Source organism: Oncorhynchus gorbuscha, linkage group LG06 (genome assembly GCF_021184085.1).
Source record: "Oncorhynchus gorbuscha isolate QuinsamMale2020 ecotype Even-year linkage group LG06, OgorEven_v1.0, whole genome shotgun sequence".
NCBI lineage: Eukaryota > Metazoa > Chordata > Actinopteri > Salmoniformes > Salmonidae > Oncorhynchus > Oncorhynchus gorbuscha.
In genome coordinates, this window is record NC_060178.1 from 73345313 (window position 1) to 73360329 (window position 15017).

Here is a 15017-nt window from a genome sequence, read left to right on the forward strand (position 1 = left end):
TTCTCCTCAGTGCTAAGCTTCCCCTCAGTGCTGAGCTTCCCCTCAGTGCTGAGCTTCCCCTCAGTGCCGAGTTTCCCCTCAGTCCCGAGCTTCCCCTCAGTCCCGTGCTTCCCCTCAGTCCCGTGCTTCCCCTCAGTCCCGAGCTTCCTCTCAGTCCCGAGCTACCCCTCAGTCCCGAGCTGCCTCAGTCCCGAACTGCCCCTCAGTCCCGAGCTGCCCCTCAGTCCCGAGCTGCCCCTCAGTCCAGTGGGGTTCTGGGTGAGGACTACGAGGCCATAGTCGGCGGCGAGGGTGGACTATCCTAGGACGCGAGGGGGAGGAACTAAGACATTGATGGAATGGGGTCCACATCCCGAGCCGGAGCCGCCACCATGGACAGACGCCCACCCGGACCCTCCCTATTGTTTTGATGTGCGTCCGGGAGTCCGCACCTTAGGGGGGGTGGGGGGGGGTGTTCTGTCACGCCCTGGTCGAAGTAATGTGTGTTTGTCTTCATTTATTTGGTCAGGCCAGGGTGTGACATGTGTTATTGTGGTGCTTATTTGTCATGGGGTTTTTGTGGGGTGTCTAGCATAGTCTATGGCTGCCTGAGGCGGTTCTCAATCAGAGTCAGGTGATTATCGTTGTCTCTGATTGGGAACCATATTTAGGTAGCCATATTCTTTGAAGATTTCGTGGGTGATTGTTCCTGTCTCTGTGTTAGTTGTCACCAGATAGGCTGTATAGGTTTTCACATTCCGTTTGTTGTTTTTGTATTGTTCGTGTTTCATCATTATTAAAGATGTATCGAACTAACCACGCTGCATTTTGGTCCGACTCTCCTTCGACGGAAGAAAGCCGTACCACTACATAAACCTGTAAGAAAATAATTTCCAAGAAATATAGTTTTTTCTACTCAACCCTTGTCCCAATTTCAGGCGGATCTATGTGACATGCAGGCCCTTGCAGATAAAAATGATGGAAATCGCTACATGCTAACGGTTATAGATATTTTCTCTAAAATTGCATTTGTAAGAGTCTTAAAAAATAAGAGCGGGGAAGAAGTGACCCGGGGTCAAAATGATCACAAGAACGGTGAGGAAAAATCCCTGAACCACACCGGGGGACCTAGTGAATGACCTGGGGAGAGCTGGGACCAAAGTAACAAAGCCTACCATCAGTAACACACTATGCCGCCAGGGACTCAAATCCTGCAGTGACAGACGTGTTCCCCTGCTTAAGTCAGTACATGTCCAGGTCCGTCTGAAGTTTGCTAGAGAGCATTTGGGTGATCCAGAAGAAGATTGTGAGATTGTCATATGGTCAGATGAAACCAAAATATAACTTTTTGGTAAAAACTCAACTCGTCGTGTTTGGAGGACAACGAATGCTGAGTTGCATCCAAAGAACACCATGCCTACTGTGAAGCATGGGGGTGGAAACATCATGCTTTGGGCTGCTTTTCTGCAAAGGGACCAGGAAGGACGACTGATCCGTGTAAAGGAAAGAATGAATGGGGCCATGTATCATGAGATTTTGAGTAAAAACATCCTTCCATCAGCAAGGGCATTGAAGATGAAACATGGCTGGGTCTTTCAGCATGACAATGATCCCAAACACACCGCCCGGGGAACGAAGGAGTGGCTTCGTAAGAAGCATTTCAAGGTCCTGGAGTGGCCTAGCCAGTCTCCAGATCTCAACCCCAAAGAAAATCTTTGGAGGGAGTTGAAAGTCTGTGGTTCCCAGCAACAGCCCCAAAACATCACTGCTCTAGAGTAGATCTGCATGGAGAAATGGGCCAAAATACCAGCAACAGTGTGTGAAAACCTTGTGAAGACTTACAAAAAAAATTGACCTCTGTCATTGCCAACAAAGGGTATATAACAAAGTATTGAGATAAACTTTTTTTATTGACCAAATACTAATTTTCCACCATCATTTGTAAATAAATTCATTAAAAATCCTACAATGTGATTTTCTGGATTTTTTTCTCATTTTGTCTGTCATAGTTTAAGTGTACCTGTGAAGAAAATTACAGGCCTCACTCATATTTTTAAGTGGGAGAATTTGCACAATTGGTGGCTGACTGAATACTTTTTTGCCCCACTGTATATGCATATTCTACCATCTGGTCCTGATAAATCGGCCGTTTACTTTGGGAACGTTATTTTTCCAAACATAAAAATAGAGGTTAATGCGATTGTAGTGAAATACTTGTGCATCTAGTTCCGACCATGCAGTAATATCTAACAAGTAATCTAACCTAACAATTTCACAACAACTACCTTATACACACAAGTGTAAAGGAATGAATAAGAATATGTCAGTATTTTGAGTCAGTATTTTGGCAGCAGCCACTCAATGTTAGTGATTGCTGTTTAACAGTCTGATGGCCTTGAGATAGAAGCTATTTTTCAGATACACCTGTACTGTCCTCGCCTTCTGGATGATAGCGGGGTGAACAGGCAGTGGCTCGTGTGGTTGTTGTCCTTGATGATAGTTTCGGCCTTCCTGTGAAGTCTGGTGGTGTAGGTGACCTGGAGGGCAGGTAGTTTGCCCCAGGTGATGCGTTGTGCCATACCTCACTACACCGTGGAGAGCCGTATGGTTGTGGGCGTACCAGGCGGTTGCCGTACCAGGCGGTGATACAGCCCGACAGGATTCTCTCGATTGTGCATCTGTAAAATCTGCTACTGCGCCTTCTTCACCACGCTGTCTGTGTGGGTGGATCATTTCAGTTTGTCCGTGATTTGTATGCCGAGGAACTTAACTCCGAATTCTTAAGGTTAGGCATTAAGTCCGAATGGTTAAGTTAATTAAGGGTTAAGGTTTGGGATAGGCTTAAAACAGAAATATAGACACAACTTTCCATTATTGAACTTAAATCTTTAGAATCAGAGGCATATGCTTTCAGTCATACGCCGTCCCTAATGCCCTAGAAAAACTGAAACCTAGTTGGCGGTAAAATCACTCACTGTTGCCACTAGTAGCCGGTTTACAGATCATCTCCAGATGTCCTCAGACATGGATGGATGTCGAAAATGGACTTTTATCATGGGTGACCTGACTGGATGGCACAGATGGAAGAACTGTCCATGGTCCTGTCACTGGTTGGTGACAGCCAATGTTTTCCTCTTCTTTGGGAGAGATCATATTTGTAAAATGAAACACTGTTGCACAGGTTGTAAAGGCAGTCTGGTAGGTTTATACAACCCCCAATTGTTGTAAACCAAAAAGTAGCACATAAAAATAATGTGAAGACACTTTTTCCCAAGGGAGATTTAGATTATAAATTTCCTGCCTGGGCTGCGGACAGTGGAATTATGACATTATGACACAACTCCCTAAATATCAAACAATTAGCATCCATGATCCAAACAATTTGTTTTATAATATTGAATAATGTGTTGCTGTGTTTTAACTTTCCCTTGGGGCGCTAGTCCAGACAACACAGCTTGAATATCAATTAGCTCATTCTCAGAAACTATAATTAATCCATGTGAGTCATTTGACAACTGAGCTGCCTTTTCTGACACTTCGGTAATTTAATACAATAACGATGAAGGAGTGGTAGAATCCTGGGAAAAGGTCATTGATATTTGAAAAAGGTTGAACAGAAAAAAGGGACCCTGTTATCTCCAACCATTCATCACAGTGCTGACACCGGTCACAGGGGCATAGCAGTGTGTGCAATGGATGATAAGATTTGTATGACCATAACCATTTTCTGATGTCTATCCAGCCTGCATCTATTCATAGGAAGGGCAAACTTAGAATTAGAATTAGAATTAGAATTATATGTGTGCTTCATTCACTGTCTGAAGTGATTTACAGTTTATTGTTGTGTTTTTGTCATAAATGTGGTATACACTATACTGATTGCAATTTACAATACAGTAAAAGTATGAAGACAAATATGAATGTATTGCATTGCCAGTAAATGCAGTAAATATACTGTCAAATAGTCAACGATGTCAAAAGTTGACAGCTTGTGTGACAAAGATGAAAGCTTGTAAATTGTATGGGGGTGGCAGTGTAGCCTAGTGGATAGAGCATCGGACTCGTAACCGAAAGGTTGCAAGATCAAATCCCTGATCCGTCCAGGTACAAATCTGTCGTTCTGCCCCTGAACAAGGCAGTAACCCACTCTTCCTAGGCTGTTATTGAAAATAAGAATTTGTTCTTAACTGACTTGCCTAGTTAACTCTCCCATCGTCCTTGTATTGTGTCTTGTCCCCGCGTCCTCTGGATCACCCTGTCCTGTCCAGGCTAAAGGACCAATGTGCGCAAGTGTGACAGTATGCATGTGAACAGCCTTTGAAGATGTATGTCTTACACCTGCAGCACACTGTGTGTGTCTTGGAGTCCTTCTTGGGTTGGCAGAGGTGACACCTCTTCCTCTTACTTACCCCGTTGGCCGGGGCAGCGGCGGTGCCAGCGGCGGGCTCCTCATGCTGTTGATCACGAGCCGCCGTAGCACTCTGTAGGACTTTGATAAGTGCTGACGCCGCTTCGGTGCGGGGGAGATGCTGCCTTCTTTGGATCAGGGGCTTCAGAAGTGCCTTTCCCAGCTGCTCCCTGCGCTTGTTCCGCTTGCGAGGCATCCAGTCAGGCTTGATCTCTCGCCATATGACAAACGCGTTGTAGGAGGACACGTCGAGGATGTTGTGGAAGACGACCAGGGGCCAACGGGCAGTCATGCGTCTGCAGCTGTAGGTGCCGTCTAGGTTGTCCACGCCAGCCCTGTTGCAGTTGTAGTCTAGGATGACGGCCGGCTTCCTGTCGCGGCGATCGCTAATGTCGCCCTCTGTGTGCAGCATGCTCAAAAGTAGCACATTTTTGTTTTTCTTTGCCAGGTAGGACACTAGAGTGGTGGTGGGCGTGAAGACAAACCTGGAGGACAGGACCTGTCTGCCCTTGGACTCGAGCAGCGCGGGCGGGAGCTCGGCCTTGTTCTTTCTCACCGTGCCCACCATGGTGAGGTTCCTCTCGAGGAGCCGCTGGCCCAGTTCGTAGGAGGTGAAGAAGTTGTCACTAGTGACGTTACGACCGCTCAGTCCCGTTGTCAGATCGAGGACGACGCGCATGCCCTGGTTCTTCTCAGACCTCCGCTGGCCGCCTTGCCGGTGTACACTTGCATCTTCCAAGCGTAGCTGGACTTGGCGTCGCAGGTCACCTACGACTCGATGCTGTATTTCGTCGGCTTGCTGGGGATGTACTGACGGAAAGGACAGCGGCCTTTTGGAAAGGGGAGAAGAGATTAGCCTCGTTACTCCCTCATTGGGGCCAATGGCCTTTTGTGTTACACACGCTGCTACTGCTGCTAGTGCTGCCAAAGCCGCTACTACAGCCGCTACAGCTACTACCTCTCTATAGACATGCACACGCACACACACACGTACACACACGCACGCACGCATGCACAGTACCTCTGATCGGGACAAGTTGCTCGTCCACTGTCACGTCAGGCCCCGGGTTGTAGAGGTCTGGCAGCCGCACCTCCTTACAGGTCCCAGACCTCTCGTTTGGCTGCGAGTTTGTCTGTGGCGAGTCTGGCGGGTCTCGAGTGACGGTTGTCGAATCGCAGCAGCCTCGAGTACCTGTGAAAGACCTTGAGCGGCATGGTGGCTTGGAACACGGTCCTGACGCTCTCGGCGTCCCACAGGCTTGCCGTGGCCTCGACTCGGGACCTGTAAACGCCCGCTAGGATCAGCAGCCCTACGCAGGTCCGTGGCGTCCATGGGTCGCCAGCCATCACCGTATTTTCTGGCCCCGGGCAGGTTCGTCATTTCCACAATTATCCTTTCTATCGCCGGTGTGACAAACAGGTGGAAGGCGGACGCCATGTCGCGGGCCTGGGTCGCAGCATTGACCGTGGGGTCCGGAGTCTCGTCCGGCAGGGCATGGCAGAGTGTCCTGCGGTGTCGGCCGCTCCCGTAGGCCAGGGGGGACCATTCAATTTTGCAGTTTGTGACTGCAACGGCGGCTCACATTGGTCCGGAGCCGAGGAGATCTCCTCCTCGTGTTGGTACTCGGGGGCTTCCTCAGGCTCTTCCTCCGAAGAGGGAGAAGAAGCATCGTCGACCTCGCAGCGCTCGGGGTTGTATTCCTCCCCGTCGTCTTCCAAAACCTCTTCCTCCTTCTCCTGGGAATCTGAGTAGTCTTCTTGGTCCTCGCTGGACAAAATCTGTTCTAGAACCTGCGCTGCCGTAAAACGCACGGCCATAGCCGCTCGGGTCCACTGATCGGGTCCACTGAGCGGCGGGGAAGAGCGCACTTGGTATGGGTGGGGCACCGGTCACCTGGTGTGTGTGTGTGTGTGTGTGTGTGTGTGTGTGTGTGTGTGTGTGTGTGTGTGTGTGTGTGTGTGTGTGTGTGTGTGTGTGTGTGTGTGTGTGTGTGTGTGTGTGTGTGTGTGTGTGTGTGTGTGTGTGTGTGTGTGTGTGTGTGTGTGTGTGTGCGTGCGTGGTAGTGCGTGGTAGTGTGTGTGTGTGCCGCTGACAATATTAGTATCCTCTCTACGGCCGGCCGGCTGGCCTGATCATCCCCATGCATAATGAATGTTTCCCTGATCATCTCCATGCATAATGAATGTTTCCCTGATCATCTCCATCCATATCGAATGCCACGAATACTTATTAGTCAGTCAGTCATGCTTTTTGACTCAACCAGTCCCTTTGTCCACTGTGTAGGATGGTCACATTATGCATCACTGGGTGATCTCACAGATCCATGTGCAGACAGGGACACAAATGGGTCTTTGAAATCTTACAGCAACATTCACTCAACTGAAACAAAATAACTAGAGGGTGAATGTATTTTCTGAAAAGAATGAAGCATTATCATAACTTTAAAATAACAACTGCCTGCATCAACAAATGTAAAGTGATCCGTTGACAATGTGAAGTTAAAAAACATGCAGTAACAGTGCCCCCATCAGCTCAGTTACAGAATTCACTCAAACATTTACAGTGTAAGTTGAATATAACTCATGGCCGGTTAATATAATGCTGACAAAAACATAGTCCAAAACAAACAATGTCATCTCTGTGAGAAATTGTTCCAGTGTGAGCAAAAATGAAGAAATTTGCTTAATTGTACAACATTTCTGAACAATTGCGAAATCTGTGAATTCCCAAAAGTCCATGATCTGGCCCATGACTGGGAAACTGGTCAGCAGCAACAAACTTTGTACCCTCCTCAAATTCCAGTCAGTGGTTAAATACACCAACGGTGGTTACAACTTAGACTGAAGGAAGAACCAACATTGACAACATGACACAAACTTCAACAAGAAGAGTTCTACTTTGCTTTTGCTCACTGACAGGTAAGAAGGCAAGCCGTGATGGTGATAGAAACTTAATTGAGCCTTCATGTTCATTATATGTGTTTGAGTATTTAAACACAGTTGGCCTACATGCCGAGTATCAACCTGTACATCATGGCACTAATTTGTCAATAAGCAGAACAACTATGCATTGGCAGAGACAAGGTTGAGACTGTTGTGTGATTCAGAATGTTTTTTGTGTCTGCCAGCTCTCCTCTCATGTGCTGTTGCTCAGGACCAAGATGTTGGGAGCAATAGCTGCTCCTCAACCACCTTGATGTTTAAACAGCTCTCTACTCAGCTTGCAGTATGGATAACTTCATCACTGAATTTTGTCTAATAACTGTTAAATCTGTGGTCAATAATGCAATGCTGATCAGTTGCTCTGGCTAAATCTAACTTGAAGTTGACATGTTTTGGTACTCAGGTTTCAAACAGATGTATGACATCTCTTTCCACTATCTGTCAACAGGAGGCAGCACAATGTGCTAAAAATATTACTAGCCAGTGGAGCGACGACCAGACTGCTGTTGTGATTAACTCCCTACAAACTCTGACAGTCATTCTAGAGAAACATCAAAAAACAGGTAAGAGTCCTGAGCAAAACACAGATCTGTGTACAATAAGAGTTTGTTGCTGACAAATACTTTATTGGCCCCAAATAAGCTATGGCAGAGCAAAGGGTCTCTTTTAGTGTAACCCATAATTACATTGGCTTTACTTTGTGTCTTTCTAAATGTATTACCTAAGTAATTATTGTGTTTCTGTGTGTTTTCCTTGTATAGTTTGCCAGACCTTTGAGCCCAAAGAGTGTCCAGCTGCAGTAGCCCAGAGTAAAGGAGGACTTGTGTGTGTCACCAACAAAATGAGGCGTTACTGTAAACCCATGTGCAATGAGGTAGTCTTTCCTGCAACATCACAGTCCTATGAGCTAAAAGCCTCTTATAATCACACTGTATGGTGGCACAAAGATTAAATACGCAGTATTCTACAATAGGCTATTCCTTTATATGAAACACAAACAGTTTCTGCAAGGAAAAAGTGTTTCTACAGAAAATGGGGGGGAAAGTAAAATAAAATTTAAAAAATTGGTCCTTAATAAAGGGATACTTCAGGATTTTGGCAACGAGGCCTTTTATCTACTTCACCAGAGTCAGATGAAATCGTGGATACAATTTGTATGTCTCTGTGTCCAGTTTGAAGGAAGTTAGAGGTAGTTTTATGAGCCAATGCTAACTAGCGCTAGCACAATAGCTGGAAGTCTATTGGTATCTGCTAGCATGCTAGCAAATGATTCATTATTTGCCATATTATTCACTACACAGGGCTTTGACTTTGCATTCTTGAGGAACAGTCGTCTGTATGAGGAATGCAGTGCAGACACCAAATTCAAATGGACAACCCATTACATTGGAGGTAACAAGCTGGCCATTTGCAACAGTAAGTCTCCTCTGTTAATCATCTGTAAAGTATTTCTGTACCTCCACAGAAAGGCCATGGTGGACAGCTTGTAGAGCTGTAATATGTAATACTGTGACTAAAACATCCTATAATTCTGTTATAAAATATTAAGTCATATTGAAATCTTGATGACATTTTTCAAAGTCAATGTTGTTCAAAAGTGGTAAGAATGTGTGTCCCTTTGTAAATGCAGAATCCTCCAGATCTATTGCAGGAGCTAAAACAGCCTACTTTCCCAAGAACCAGGACTGCCTGACTACCAAGAGTAACAGTGATCTTGAGGCTCAGCTCATTCAGCAGTTCAAAAGTGAGCTGAAGGACATCGAGGGAGAAACAGAATACGACTGTCTCCTCTGTGGATAACCATAACGAAGAGGAGTGAGACTAGAAGGGAAAGATATAAGTGGAAATGAATGTGTACAGTTTGCAACAAATCCACCCAATCTGTGTGACACATGTATTACAAACACAATCCACAAGCCAGAAAAATAAAGTGATGATGACGAAAGAAAAATAAGCACATTTGACATTAAACCATTTCTTCCATACTTCAGTTCTGCTGAGCACAAAGATGTCAATCTTCTTCATTATTCTCCTCATTAATGTCGAGAGTTTTAGCAGCTAGTAATACTGCAAGGATTATCGTAGCAGAGTAAAATAAATCTTATCTCTGTGAACTTGAATGACATATGAGGTTTAAGATCCTACTAGCTCTGAAGCGTTAGACGCCAAACGTTCTTCATGCATGTTGCATATTTCTTATTTGATGTCCTTCAAATTCAAATACAAAACGCCATTGTTAAATTATCAGACTACTATAATCTCAAAGGATATATAATAAGCATTCTAAAATCCCAAGTGATGTGAGGATTAGCATAATACTGACAGTTCAGAAGCTGCAAACCACTTTGTAAAAAATCCTGATTTGAATGAATCCGGGTCATAATCTGAAGTCAAGGTCAGCATAGCAAAGACTCAAATGGGATTTGAACTCATTAACTATTATATCATAAATCAATCAATTAAGGGTCAATCAAATTCAGGGATGACATGGAAATGATCTAGAGAAGATATACAGTAGACACAAAAATATGTGGACACCCTTTAAATTATTGGATTTGGCTATTTCAGCCACACCCGTTACTGACAGTTGTATAAAAACAAGCACACAGTGATGCAGTCTCCATAGAAAAGCATTGGCGATAGAATGGCCCTACTATAGTGCTCAGTAACTTTCAACGTGGCACCTTCATAGGATGCTACCTTTCCAACAAGTTAGTTTGTAAAATTTCTGCCCTGCTAGAGCTGCCCCCGTCAACTTTATGTGCTGTCATCGTGATGTGGAAACATCTAGCAGCAACAACGGCTCAGCCGCACAGTGGTAGGCCACACAAGCTCACAGAACGGGACCGCCGAGTACTGAAGCGCGTAGCATGTAAAAAGCATGTCCTCGGTTGCAACACTCACTACCGGGTTCCAAACTGCCTCTGGAAGCAATGTCAGCACAAGGACTGTTCGTCGATAGCTTCATGAAATGGGATTCCATGGCCGATCAGCTGCACACAAGCCTAAGATCACCAAGTGCAATGCCAAGCATTGGCTGGAGTGGTGTAAAGCTCACCACCTTTGGACTCTGGAGCAGTGGAAGCACGTTCTCTGTGGTGATGAATTACGCTTCCCTATCTGGCAGTCCGACGGACTAATCTGGGTTTGGGGATTGCCAGGAGGATGTTACCTGCCCCAATATACAGTGCCAACTGTAAAGTTTGGTGGAAAATGAATAATGGTATGGGGCTGTTTTTCATGGTTCGGGCTAGGCCCCTTGGTTACAGTGGAGGGAAATCTTAATGCTACAGCACACAATAATATTCTAGAAGATTCTGTGCTTCCAACTTTGTGGCAACAGTTTAGCGAAGGCCCTTTCCTGTTTCAAAATGGTTTGTTGAGATCGGTGTGGAAGAACTTGACTGGCCTGCACAGAGACCTGACCTCAATCCCATTGAACACCTTTGGGATGAATTGGAACATCGACTGCCAGGCCTAATCACCCAACATCAGTGCCCCGACCTCACCAATGCTCTTGTGGCTGAATGGAAGCAAGTCTCTGCAGCAATGTTCCAACATCTAGTGATTTTGGAAAGAGATGTTTGACGAGCAGGTATCCACATACTTGTAGTGTATGTTGGATCCCATAATCGTCAAATATATAAATGAGTCATTGTGTTGGTACTACAGTACTATACTGAACAAAAAAAGCAATGCAATGTCACGCCTTGGTCTTAGTATTTTGTGTTTTATTTATTTATTTGGTCAGGCCAGGGTGTGACATGGGTTTATTTTGTGGTGTGTTTTTGTATTGGGGTTTAGTAGGTATCGGGATTGTGGTTGAGTAGGGTTGTCTAGCATAGTCTATGGCTGCCTGAGGGGTTCTCAATCAGACTCAGGTGATTCTCGTTGTCTCTGATCGGGAACCATATTTAGGTAGCCTGGGTTTCACTGTGGGTTGGTGGGTGATTGTTCCTGTCTCTGTGTTTGTTGTCACAAGATAGGCTGGATAGATTTTCATGTTCTGTTTGTTTTGTATATTTAGTTATTTCATGTATCGTACATTTTTTCATTAAAGAACATGAGTAACCACCACGCCACATTTTGGTCCGACTCTCTTCCAATAGACGAACGCCGTTACATGCAACATGTTTTCATGGGCTGAAATTAAAGATCTCAGGAATGTTCCATACACAAAAAAAAAAACGTATTTCTTTAAAATGTTGTGCACAATTATTTTATTTATTTATTATGGGGAAGATCAACTTTAATATTGTGGAAAGATTGTGTCTTCATCATTTCCAATCCCCATTCATTTTTTTCTTAAACATATATATTATATAACATATATTTTTGTTTATTATTTCCCCTAACCCTACCACCCCTCCCCTAATTGGGGTAAACTCCTGGACAACAACCATTACTGTAGGCTTCTACTTCCAGCTTATACATACTATATACATTTTACAGACAGTCTATTTTACAATAGTTGTCTTTAGTTTGTTTTTAGTCCCATTCTTCAGCTACTCTCAACCCCTCCCATCTATCTCTGAAGACCGTCCAATTTTGATTTCTATTTGCCATATCTGGCTTCTTTACCTGTGGGATCGTCTGATATCAGTCACCCAGACAGCTGATGAAACTGAGGAGAATTTTTGTCTGTAATAAAGCCCTTTTGTGGGGAAAAAGTCATTCTGATTGGCTTGGCCTGTGTCCTCAGTGGGTTGCCCTGGCTCCCAAGTGGTTAGGTATATATACCCTCTCAAGTCCACCAGTGACTACGCCCCTGCCCAGTCATGTGAAATCCATAGATGAAGGCCTAATTGATTTATTTAAATTGACTGTTGCATGTTGCGTTTCTATTTTTGTTCAGTATAGTTGAACAAGTGCATCCTTGTCTGTTTTGCCACAATGTGTGGTGTCAAATGGCTTCTAGAGGGCAGCAACATATTACAGTTTTAATGGACTTCGCTCTTCAGGGACATTTCTGACCATTTAATACAATTATAGAAAGGGATCATGTTGGGATTTTGTAGGTGTAAAAGTAACTCCTACTATATTTCCTAGAAATTAGTAATTCATTCCTCTGATCTGGCTACTTTGAAGTTGAAAACTACTTCTGCAACTGGAAACAGAGACCATTGACCAACATCAAATCAAAAACATATACATGTACACTCAGTGTTGGGGAGTAGTGAACTACAAGTAGTTCAACTAGTAGTTTAACTACATTTTGCAGTAGCTTGGTGGTAGTTGAACTAAAGTCCAACCTAGGTCATGATTTCAGTAGTTAATTACTTTTTGTGCCATGTAGCGGTGTAGCTAACCACTGGAACCTACATCCTACTTTTCTTGCATAAATACAATATATGTGAAGTAGGCAATAATTGCCTTTATTTTTTGGCATCAAACCTGCCTAATTCTCACTTGAACCATAGTGTTTGTGTTTAACAGGCTAAATAACACATTATGTTAACATCTAACTCCAGAGTGATCTGTTCCTGCAATTTTGTGTCAATCTGACCATTCAGATTTGGATATGATAATTTAACACAAAGTAGTCTGAATGTGGTGAACTGCAATTTTCAAAGTAACTTTAGTTAAGTAAACTATATTTTTATTTCGTGATATCTTTAGTGTAGCTTAAATTCTTCCAGTAATTGGTAGCTTGGTAAACTACATTTTCAGAGTATCTTCCATAATTTAGGCCGAGACAGTCTTCTGATTAATTTGTATTTTCAGGAAAAAACAAACATAAAAGTCCACATTACAGTGGAGTACAGTAACTCTACTGAATATGTTTTTGCTTATTCCTGTTCTCTGATTCTAACTGATTTGTTGCTTCTTTCTCATTCTTTTCATAGTGCATATGAAGATATTAATGTACAGGCCAGTTCAGTCAGATTGACTGTACATTATGATACTGCAACTACAATCCTTTCCACTAGAGGTCAGTTTCCAATCATTTTCAGGGGTAAGAAGTTAACATGGGTTGGTAAAACAAATTAATGGGATTTGCTCTTGTTCTCTCTATCACATAAAAAATATCATCCCGTGTCTCAATACCTAATATATGGCTAAAATCCTATCATGTCTTGGTAACAACATGTTTAGTGGGTAAAGCCAAGACCTTCAATGAGCTGACAGTAAACACAAATAAGTACTGTGACGAGAACTGTGAAGAACTGTGAATATTTTCAAATAGAAAAATAGTAATATACACAAGCATTATGTTTTTTTGTTTTGTCTAAGGGTTTGTAAGGCTTTGCTGGTATTTGGACACTGTGAAATTCCATGAGTATTGGGATTCTTCTGAGACAGTTTCTGCAATAAAAAAATGGCCTGTTACAATGAAAGCAATTGACTTAATTTGAGGCTCATAGATTTGAATATCTCAGACATGATTACCGATTGCAGGAACAGGATTCAAAGCTTAGGGCTTCTCACAGCAGCTTCAGCTCTCCTTCTTTGTGCATCTCCAGATCCTTTTTTAGTCTAAGACACATTTGAAATGTTAAGCCTATAAAAAGCTAGTTTCTCATTACACACGTACATTAAGTTTAGCATAAAACATTGTCTGACAGATACTACAACCAAATGTTGTCCGTGCCAGCATATTGGAAATAGAGATCGGCTTGCATACCTACACTTTAAATAGACAGCACTCATTAAATTGACATGCATTCAATTTCAAACATTCAATAGGTGAGTAAAAACTCAGTTTGGGCCAGCGTTTGAAGAATGATTGAAGAATGATTCATGAACACCCCATCCTCAGCACATCCTGAGGACTAATCAGGTCGACAGTAATGAAGGAGATTTGTGAGGACAGAGGAACAGAACATGCTTCCCCCACATATGATTTAAAAGCAGGGGAGGCAAACACTGCCTCCCTGTGACAGATTCTGTTGCGATCCATCCTTTTCATTAAGATCTTCACATGTGAATTGGAAATTGTTCTTCTTTTGACCGAATAATACACATCCTGGTCTGAAGAGTGCCCGCAAGGCAGGTTGGGTGCACGTTCATTCAACGCTTCTCAAAAAGAACCATTAACAGAATGAGACAGGAAGACAATAAATGTGCAACAATTTATGACTCACACACCAAATACCTAGAGCCCTGCTGTTCTGACAGCATTGCTGATATGATCCTGGGTATATCTGTATAACAGTCCTCACGTATATATTGTATATGCTTCCAAGCACATTTGTGATCTAAGTTCTGACTCCACACACACCCCAGGATAAGCCTCGATTTAGCAGTCATGGACCCCTCTCCTAATGCAAACGCTATACACGCAATGTATAGTTGTTAAGGGATTTTTTTATCTATAATGACTAATTATGTATACATTTTAATCAGGATTTACTAATCAGAATACTATTATTTTACTGTATATGTACTAATCAGAATACTAAATGTTACTGTATATGTATGAATTTTCTTATCTGATCCCAGTACTGAAAATAATTTGTGTGAATGTAGTCAAGAGTTTAATAAAAATGACGGTCTGTTCCTTGGTACAAATGAATCAGACTGGCTAGAATGCTTATCTACACAAGAAAACCTTGACTCGTAAATGATATTAAATTGGTAGGGAGACTGATGTGGGAAGGCTTGAGACACAGCCTTGGTACTGGAATGGAGATGGCACGGGGTAGTGTTAGAAGTAATGACGTCATTTTCAGTTCATAACCTGTGG

At 43.3% G+C, this 15017-nt stretch overlaps 1 protein-coding gene across 1 annotated transcript; it reads left to right on the forward strand.

Moving 5' to 3' along the window:
• Window positions 1-7145: 7145 nt before the first annotated feature.
• Window positions 7146-9320, forward strand: si:ch1073-126c3.2 (uncharacterized protein LOC555816 homolog). Its single transcript, XM_046351929.1, has 6 exons — window positions 7146-7306; window positions 7516-7613; window positions 7779-7893; window positions 8092-8204; window positions 8632-8746; window positions 8961-9320. The coding sequence occupies exons 1-6, from the start codon at window positions 7255-7257 to the stop codon at window positions 9128-9130; spliced, it is 663 nt and encodes a 220-aa protein (XP_046207885.1). The 5' UTR covers window positions 7146-7254; the 3' UTR covers window positions 9131-9320.
• Window positions 9321-15017: the final 5697 nt, after the last annotated feature.